The following is a 9,934-nucleotide window of genomic DNA, read 5'->3' as shown; positions in this document are numbered from 1 at the left end:
ACCATTCATATATGACTTGGATTCTAGTAAATAATTCAAAAAGAAATAAACTAGAAGTTATAATGAAATTACACTTTAGTTTCAATCAACTATTCAACTCAACCAATTTTATGAAGGGGTGTTAATTTTATTTGGTTTGAAAAATCAAACCAATTTTATGAAATTACACTTTAGTTTCAACCAAATCAATAAGTTACCTTAAATTTTCAGACTAAATTAAACTGTTTTTAAGGTCAGATCAGACCAAGCCACTAATTTTGATTTGATTCGATGTGGTTTAGCAGAGGTAATATAAAAACACCCCTATTTCTATGGATTTATTTGCTTGTAGGGCACTCTGGATTTCCTACCCACTTTCTACCTGCAGTGAATTGGAGCCACAGAATTGAGGTATGTGTGTCTGCAATTGAGGAAGGGTAGAGAATGGGCAAGAAAAGTGAGTAGGAAATCTGGGCTCCTAGGGGCTAAGGCAAAAATTAGCGGAATTAAGTGGAAATTTTATTTTATATTTTGAAAGTCGGAAAGCAAATTCATTCATCAATCAACGAGTCCATCTCGTGAGAAATTAATTGAATAGAAAAGAGGAAATTGAAGACCATGTGATTGTTCTGTTATAGGTTAAAGAAAATTTGGCTAGTAAATGAACAGCTTCATTAGACTCCCTTCTTGAGGTTACATCATAACGCGATACTGGCAATATAGTAAAATTAGCAAAAAAAAGAAAAAAAAACAAATAAAATATAAAATATAGGAAAATAGGAGAATACCAAGAAAATATGGAAGGAAAAGAAGGTCCGATCATTGCTTTGATACGGGCTAGTCTTTTAACTGGTAATGGGTGGTTTAATTTTATATATATATATATATATAGATAGATAGATATATGGTTTGATATATTAAACTGGTTTGAGGTTCTGTTTCTGGTTGGCTTCCCAATTAAACTTGTATTAAATGTGATATTAACATGGGAGAAGGTAAAGGTTCCAATATTGAGTTGAACTGAACAGAACAAATTTTGATTGTTTCTAAATATATTCTACCAACAAAGTGATCCAAAACAGATGAATGATCGCATCGACCTGATCCTTTTCTGGCCCAGAGAATAGGAAGCGGGATCAGCAAGGAATATGTTATGCCCCATAAAAGGGGAGTCAACAGAATGTATATATTTTCTTGATAATTGCATTACACTCAACGGAATAAATAAATAGAAAAAAAGCAATTTTTTAAAGTGTTTTTTATTTGACACGGATAAAACAGCATATTTCGTGCCTTTAGAGACTCAAGCTTAGCTTTGCTTTGTATGGAAGAAGGCAGGTCTCTCTCATGCATGCTTTGTTTCCAAATCACCAGTCAACCACCGAGCCTTCTCCTTTTCTTCCTTTCTTGCACAAGCTTCCAAAACGAACTATTATAAATATGCCTCACCCACTTTAATTTCTTCCTCAATCAAGTCAAGACCCTCTCTCTCTCTATCTCTCTATAGTCTCAAACATGGCGGCTGTCGTCCCACTTCTGGTCTTCTTTGCTCTTGTCTCCAGCGCAGTTGCCTCAGATCCGGACTTGCTTCAAGACATCTGTGTAGCCGATCTGAATTCTGGTAATTCTTTCTTTTATCACAGACTATCATTTTTCCTCAGAGAAGGAAAAGCAGCTCAAAAAAGAGAAGCAAATCTCATTTCTTGACTCTGGGGTTGACTGGGCCTAATTGCCCCAGCACAACTTTACTCTGTTTTTTTTGTTTTCCTGTTTTAATTTCTCTTCTGGGTATATACTTTTTATTAAAAGAAAAAACTAATCTTGTGGACTTCTTAACCCTTTGTTGTTCCTTGATGGTTTTCGGCTTTTGAGTGGTGGTGTTTAATATATATTGATGATAAACAGGAGTAAAGATGAATGGATTCGCTTGTAAAGAAGCGAGCAACGTAAGCGCGGCGGATTTCTTCTTCGACGGGCTGGGCAAGGCAGGACAGACCAACAACACAATGGGGTCTCTGGTGACCGCGGCCAACGTCCAAAAGATCCCAGGACTCAACACGCTAGGCGTCTCGCTCTCCCGCATCGACTACGCACCGGGTGGCCTAAACCCACCTCACACCCACCCCCGTGCCACCGAGGTCGTATTCGTCCTGGAAGGCCAATTGGACGTTGGCTTCATTACCACCGCTAACGTCCTCATATCCAAGACCATCAGCAAGGGTGACATCTTTGTGTTTCCAAGGGGTTTAGTCCACTTCCAGAAGAACAACGGCGACGTACCTGCTGCTGTCATCGCTGCCTTCAATAGCCAACTGCCTGGCACTCAATCCATTGCTGCAACCTTGTTTGCCGCATCGCCCACCGTGGCTGACAATGTGTTGACTAAAGCTTTCCAAGTGGGTACCAAAGAGGTTGAGAAGATCAAATCCAGGCTTGCACCCAAGAAATAAAAGGAAAGGGTAATTAGCTACGAGTCCGGCTGCCTCAGCTCATCAGTCTTTCAGATGAATTGGGGGGATGTTGTTGTTGTTGGTCAGGACTCTGGATTTGTTGGATTTGTTTAATTGCTAATGCTTTTGGACCTGGTCTTTAATTAATTCCGACTTTGTAGTCTTGCTAATAATATAATTTTATGAGTTAAAAAGTGTCAGACACTAAGCGCTCCATCATCATCATCATCATTAATTAATTATTACCTGTTTTATTGTTTGAGTGTGAATTCAACAAACCCTTTTATGAGTTAAATAAGTGTTTATTCGAATAATTAAACAACTTTTGACACTTGTCAGAATATTTATTAAGTGTTCATTAAACGTGCTATGTTATGCCTATTAGATGCCGTTCCCTTGATACACATGGACATGATACAGTTGGTTCCATCTGGATCGAAGTCTGGACTCCCAACTCCCAAGGAAAATAAAAAGAATATAAATAAAAAGAGCATCACCCATTATACCCAATTACCAAATGCTGGTCCCAAGATAGAATTGTGTAGAAAAATAGGCCCTATTTAGTGTATCTTTTTGCACGGGTTGTCAGTTATTTAGAAGTCTGATAGTTCATATTTTCATCTTTTTCTATTTGGTTGGGAAAAAAACTTTCCACTGAAAGGCCATTCCTCGGAAAAACATGAGAAGTTCAACTCGAGCTTATTTCAAGAAGTTAGATATGAAGTTCTTGGCCTCTTTTCATTTGCTCAAATCTCGTTTTTATGCCTCAAATCAAACGATTTTTGGACTGCTAAGATTGTTATATAAAAATTCATTACGTCTTTTGACTGTCAGATTGTCGAGAAAACTTACCAAACAACACCATAAGTAACGACACAAGCTTGGAAAATCCCCCTGATTGTTGATTATTATTATTGGCTGCTGCTGCAGGGGGGCCGACCTGGCTTAATTGGTTGTAGACTTTGTAGTCCATGACAAAATCAACCCTGCCGTGCTGTCATGGGTTGAGTGGGTCAACTACTCGAAATCACTGATCTCCAAATTCCAAAGCAAATTCCGAAGTGATTATTGGTCCTATTAAGAGGGATAAGGGTGAGGTGGGGTGTGATGTTGTGCAACCCTCCTGTCTCCTCCTGGTCCTGGGGCTTACTTAAAAGTTAATTTATATTCTTCTATGGAGCATGGAGTATGGATATTTTTTTTCCGAGTACGGATGGTTTTAAATGTTAATATGGGTTTCCAGTTGGTTCCTGATTTGACTCTATTATTGACCCAACCTAACCGAACGAGTGGTTAATGCTGCTGCTCGTCACTCGACTTTTTCAAGTGCTTATTTTTTAAAATAAACACTTATTTTAGTGTCTGATAGTCTTTTTTCTAGAAAGCACTTAAATAAGCATTTGTGACTATTTTGTCTTTCATTTTCTTTCAAATTTTAAAATATACCTCTTGAAAGCACTTTTATTAAATTATTTTTATAAAAACACTTTTATGAAAGTACTTTTATAAAAACAGTTTTATGAAAGTACTTTTGCGAAAGCACTTTTATAAAAGTACTTTTATGAAAGCACTTTTATATAAACACTTTTATAAAAGTACCCTTACAAAAGCACTTTTGTGAATGTACTTTTATGAAAGCACTTTTATAAAAGTACTTTGTGAAAATACTGCTTTCATAAAAGTGCTTTCGTAAAAGTACTTTCGTAAAAGTGCTTTCATAGAAGTACTTTCATAAAAGTGCTTTTGTAAAAGTACTTTCATAAAAATGCTTTCATAAAATTGCTTTCATAAAAGTGCTTTCATAAAAATACTTTCATAAGTGTTTTCATAAAAGTACTTTCTTAAAAGTGCTTTCGTAAAAGTACTTTTATAAAAGTGCTTTCGTAAAAGTACTTTTATAAAAGTGCTTTCATAAAAAATACTTTTATAAAAGTGCTTTCGTAAAATTGTTTTTATAAAATTCAACTAGGGATAATATTATAAGTGGTATTTTAAAACTCAACTAGGGATAATTTTGGAAGAAAAAAATTGATGAGTGCTTATTGTATGAGCACTTAAAAAAAACTTAAAAAATAAGTCCTTATTTTTAAAATAAACACTTATTTCGGGCTTGTTGTTAAATCATCAATCACATGGCATTACATTTTATTGACAGTTAAATTAACATCGACAAAGATAACATGTACCAACACAAAAGTTTATTGTTTAAGCAGGCAAAAGACAGAAAGCATTCATGGACCAATTATTCTGACGGCAAGGATGGGCCAATGGTTAAATAGACCTATATTAGATTACTATATGATCAATTTGCTTTGTTTTCCACCTCCAAGTAGTTTCCAATTAAACCCTATAGCATTCTTTCAAACTACGCATGGATTGGTGTGCCACACATAATGCAGCTTTTTACATAGTATCTAGTTGAAACATTGAAACACCATCTAGCTTCTATAGCTAGAAATTAAAACAGATAATATTTAGGTCTAATAATGATTTTGAAAGCTGTTATTGCACTGAGAAAATGTTAGACAATAACTCATCCCAGCCTAGCCTCTTTCAATCCAAGCTGAAGAGTTTGCAATTTTTTGAGGAATTTACCTCCAGTTGAGTCAGCTCTTGTGTTCACCCTTAAACGTGGGACTCTAAACCCAACCTACCCACCCAAGTAAATTTTCACCCCATCATCTTCCCATTAAAGGCGGGAACAGGAAGCCCCATCTTTCCGTTCGACTTCTTGTAAATTCACTTGGGAATAGGAAATTCAATTTCCTGAACTTTTATTTCATTTAATTTTATCTGCTGCAACTTTTTCTCAGCTCATAATGCTTTTCCTTGAAAACAATTATGCACAAGAAATCTGAATCAAGCTTTCTAGAATAAAAATAAAGGTAAAATTGTCTTTATTTGGCCAGATGATTGGAGGTGGTATACACTGATTATCCACAGTGTAGTACTTGGGCAACCATAACCTTGAGTTGAAATTATGGTGTCCAACTGATAAAAAAACAAGGCCTAGGTGTAAGACAAAAGATAATAATGTAAATTGTGTAAGACAATAGTAACTAGCAAAGTTCTGCCTCATGTAAATTGTGACTATGAATAGTAAGTCCAAAAGTTACTATAACAAGTTATTTCAATTTTCATTATGAAAAGTAAATTTCAAAAAGACTTAACTTTACAACCAGTTTCATGGTTTTTCTTCAATTGAAGTTCTTGCATTACTAGATCATACATTTCAGTTAGCGTGATTTGACGGCTTGGTATCTGAAATATTTTAGTGACAACAGATATTGGATGAGTGTGTAAAACAAGGAGTTCCAATGGTAGGGGAATAGAGGATCAGATTTGAGACCTAATGAGCTCTTTAGTATCAGAAGAAAAAATTCACATTTTAGATAGATGATAAGAAAACTTGATTAGCAGTTCTACTGTTCTAGCAGAAGTTGCAATGTACAGAGTTCAAGCTCTGTTTAGAGAAGAGGAGCAGAAAGCTATTCTCAGCATTCCAATGAGCTGGAATGGTGGCCTGACCATTTGGTTTGGGGAGCAAGGAAGTCTGGGAGCTACTCAGTTAGGTCAGGATATCACCTAGATTTTCAAGTAGATGAAGGAACAACAGAACAGAACTAAATAGTGGTTTGGATGATCTGTTGAAAATTGTTTAAAAAAATAAATCATTTGGAGGTACATGTAAAATGCTGTTTCTGTCATTTGTTTGTTGGCAAAAAGGGGCATTAGTGTGGAGACAGACTGTATACGGTGTTAATAATAAGATGAATTGACTGAACACTTGCTGTTTTTGTGACCTCATGCAAGAGCTGTTTGGTTTTGGACTGTTCTTTCCTTTAGAAAAGAATTGATAGTAGGTGTCAAATTGATGGATTGGATTTTTACGTATAAAAGGGATGAGGAAAAAAACATAAATGCTCTTAGATGCTTTGTTTGTTGGAACCTTTGGAAGGCAAGGAATAAGTTCTGCTATAACAGTGATGATAATAGAACCAGGCAAATTAGTGAACAAGATAGTGAAGGAGTGGAGGGATTAGACTGAAGTGGGAAGCTTTGAGCCTGAAAAGGATTCTGGTATGAGAAGTAAGATGGTGACTACCTCCTGAAGGTTGGCTGAAAACTTTGATGCGGCCTGCAAGGAAGAGATTAAAGAAGCTATTATTGGCTTTATTTTAAGGGGAATCTATGTGGGATGATCTCGGCTAGAGACTGGAAGGTGAGCTACTTGTCAATTAAAGTAGCTGAGGCCCTTGCCATCAGAATGGGATTGCCGAAGCTGTGGCGATTGAATGTAAATTTCTGATGGTGTAATTGGATCCCTAGGAGGTAAATAAATATCCGGAAATGGTGACTGAAAGCCAAGATTCCATTTCTGATATACCAAGGTATCCTCAGCAAGCCTAAAAGATTTCTACATTACTAGAATGTTTTTGTACATAGACAAAGAAACTTTGTTTTAACAATTGTTATTGGAATGCCTTAATCTCCATCAAATAATCTAAGCATTCTTGATCTTGTTATCAGAGATTGTATTATTGATTGAATGATTAATAAAATCCCTGTTCTTTACAACGAAAAAAAAAAAAAAAAACAAAGAAGATAAGATTTTCTATGTGACTAGAAGTGATTCACTATTGCAGAGTGATTTGATAGGGGCCATTTCTACCTACATCCAATTGGCAAGTACCATTACTGATCCATTCCTCAAACGAGCATCCATTCATTGAAAGGAAATTTAATCCAGTAAATTAAAATAGTTGCTATTCAGTATTATTTAATAGAAAGGAATGTAGCATACAGGTTAATTTACAATTCAGCAACCATGAAATATACAAATTAGGAGAACCAGAGGTCCAGAGCAGACAATTACCTCATTTCGGAAGTCGCGTACACACACACAAACTACAACTAAATAGAAAAAAGTTGCCAAATACCTCAAACTAATCATGATTCCTTCTGAAGAACAACAGACTCGAGAACAACAGACTTGGGATTCACCATGGGAGGACCCTTCTCCCTCCGTTCAAGTTCATCAAGCCTGAAAGTGATAAGCTTATCCCAGTTTCCTCCCTCGAAAAGAACACCGGCCTTGCCGTCAGTAACTCTCTGAACGATCCCACAGTACATATAAAATGGGTTTGTAGGGTTCTTCACTATAGCCATCATACCCGGCATCAAAAGAGGCAATTCAGGTGGTTTCGGCTTCGATCTTGGGAACCCAATTGCCAATTCCTCAGCTGAAGCAGAATCTGGTTTCTTGGGAGGTGGATTCTTCTCGATGAAGCTCTTCAAACCTTTCTCACCACCAGGGAACCCCCCAGTGAGGCCTAGCAACTCCTTTTCGAAAGCGTTTTCAGGAATTTTGAACGTGGATAGTGCATCAGAAGAGGAAGAAGGTTCTGGGTTCGAAGAAGTTCCGGGTGGGACTTGTTCGATTGTTCTTAGGAGCTCCTTTTGCACGCCTTTCTCACCATTGCAGAGGCCTCTGCCTCCCATAATTTCAGAGAGGTTGAACTTGGATATGGGTTTTAAATAGAAGGCTTTTGAGACTCTGAAGGATGGTTTGATAGAACTGGGGAAATGGGGATCACCAAGAAATTTAGATTTCTGGAAGAGTGGGCTTTGAAGGCTCGGCAGGGTGAAGGACGTCATGGTTAGCAATTAGGAGTTTAGGCAGGGAGGGAACAGACAGAGCTTCGTTTTTCTCAGCCACAGACGTGGTTTTGTTTTGTTGACTCGTCATCTAAGCTGATCTTAAATTACACGTGGCATTATGTGAAACATTCTTGTTAAAATGGATGAAACAGGTAAGCAAAAGCAAGGACATCTGAATTGGGAAATCCTGCCAATAACAAGTTACAACATCATCTCATTATGAAAGTGCCCATTGCTGCACTGGAAATCAGAAATCTGCATTGAGCCTAACAGTACTTTTCTGTTATAAAAGTGGGGACTCATGTTATGTTATCATATATAAGACACTCGGATTCAAATGAATCAAGTCGGATTCGAACTAAGATATATCCGAATGCGATTCGTAATGTTCATGGCGGATCCGATCCGAAAGTCAGATCTTCGGATGTGATCCGATCCAACTTATTTTTTTAAATTAATAAATTATTCAAAAAATAAAATATACTAATTTAAATAAAAAACAAAAAATATAAATAGTTTTGTAATTATTTTTATTATATATATTTTTTATAAAATAAATAAATAATACAACAACTTTACAAAAATAAAATATAAATAATATATTTTTAAATAAATAATATTATTTATATTTATATTTATATAAATAAATATATAATATATCGAACCAGATAAGGGTGATTCGAATTAGACCAAATAGGATCAAATCTTGGATTTGACGATTTTTAAAGGAAGGATTTCAAGCCAAAACCTCCTATAATCAGACATGTGGCTCACCTACATTTGAACACCTATCCTTCCAAGAAGAGAGACCACTAACTTGCAGATTAACAAAGCCCATTAATAAAGCCCAAAGCCAACTACTATTTTTTAGCAAAAAGGGGAAATTAAATTCAGATAAAAAAGGTTACATGCGGGGAATATTTGGAGTTATAGTGTAACTTAAGCTTACCCTTACACATATATAAGCAAAAAGATGAGTTTCTGATTGACTGCCTTAAAATATGTACAAAATATATAATAATCAAAAGAGTCTATTAAACGTCTAAACGTGCTATGCCATTTGAAAGGGCCACATGCAATCCTCTTAACAAGGCTCTAATTTCAACATCAGAGCTGGTGAGAGCCCATGATGACCTGCCTTCTACAATGGTTAGAGGTGAGAAAAAAAAAACCGAAAAATTGATTAACCGAATCAATTGGTTCAGTTTCGATTCAGTGTTTTAAAAAAACTAAAGGTATCGTTTTGGTTTCGGTTAACCAATATAAAAAACTAATGGTTAATGGAACTGAGGGAGGATGATTTGACCCGACCCATTGAAACGATGACACGTGGACCTGACTCAGCACGAGCAATAGCTCAGCACCACAGCCTGACTGCAACTAAGTAACGAGCCTGCAGAATAGCTCGCTACGTTATAGCTCATTGTAGGGGGAGCTCGCTACAACGCGAGCTCCAGGTCCCCCGAGCCACTGAGAAGGGAATACTCCAAGACTATTTCAGCTCGTGAGCTAGGGTAACCAGCTCGCTCCAACACTTAGGCAGAAGAACTGCCCCAAAGACGATCTCAATGAGGGCCACCTTGAAGTATCCCTAGGAGCTCGGGGCAAAGTAGCTCGCGGCAAAGATAGCTCGCTATGCGACAGGGTAGCTCGCTATCAAGTAGTTCGTGAGTGGGCAACGCGACGCTCTTAGGAAGCTTCTATCTGACAAGACCGTACCCGTCAGACTGCACCACGTCTCTCGACTAACGGCGTAGTCCCTGCCCATTTGACAGTCTGCACCCACGTCTCTCGACAGATGGTGGCATGCCTGTCCCTTCGGGACGTGTTACTCATCCAAGCGG

General features: G+C 37.1%; 2 protein-coding genes across 2 annotated transcripts; one reads left to right on the top strand and one right to left on the bottom strand.

The window, feature by feature from the left end:
- The first annotated feature begins 1,432 nt into the window (after positions 1-1,432).
- LOC104590814 (germin-like protein 5-1) lies at positions 1,433-2,623 on the top strand. Its single transcript, XM_010249567.3, has 2 exons — positions 1,433-1,600; positions 1,885-2,623. The coding sequence occupies exons 1-2, from the start codon at positions 1,495-1,497 to the stop codon at positions 2,427-2,429; spliced, it is 651 nt and encodes a 216-aa protein (XP_010247869.1). The 5' UTR covers positions 1,433-1,494; the 3' UTR covers positions 2,430-2,623.
- Positions 2,624-7,179: 4,556 nt separating this feature from the next.
- Positions 7,180-8,148, bottom strand: NDHS (NAD(P)H-quinone oxidoreductase subunit S). Its single transcript, XM_010249566.3, has one exon. The coding sequence runs from the start codon at positions 8,085-8,087 to the stop codon at positions 7,380-7,382; it is 708 nt and encodes a 235-aa protein (XP_010247868.1). The 5' UTR covers positions 8,088-8,148; the 3' UTR covers positions 7,180-7,379.
- Between the last annotated feature and the right edge of the window lie 1,786 nt (positions 8,149-9,934).

This window comes from Nelumbo nucifera, chromosome 4 (genome assembly GCF_055504915.1).
Source record: "Nelumbo nucifera cultivar China Antique chromosome 4, China Antique-T2T, whole genome shotgun sequence".
In the NCBI taxonomy this organism is placed as follows: Eukaryota; Viridiplantae; Streptophyta; class Magnoliopsida; order Proteales; family Nelumbonaceae; genus Nelumbo; species Nelumbo nucifera.
Note: the sequence above shows the minus strand (reverse complement) of the source record. Positions and strands in the feature narration are given on the sequence as shown.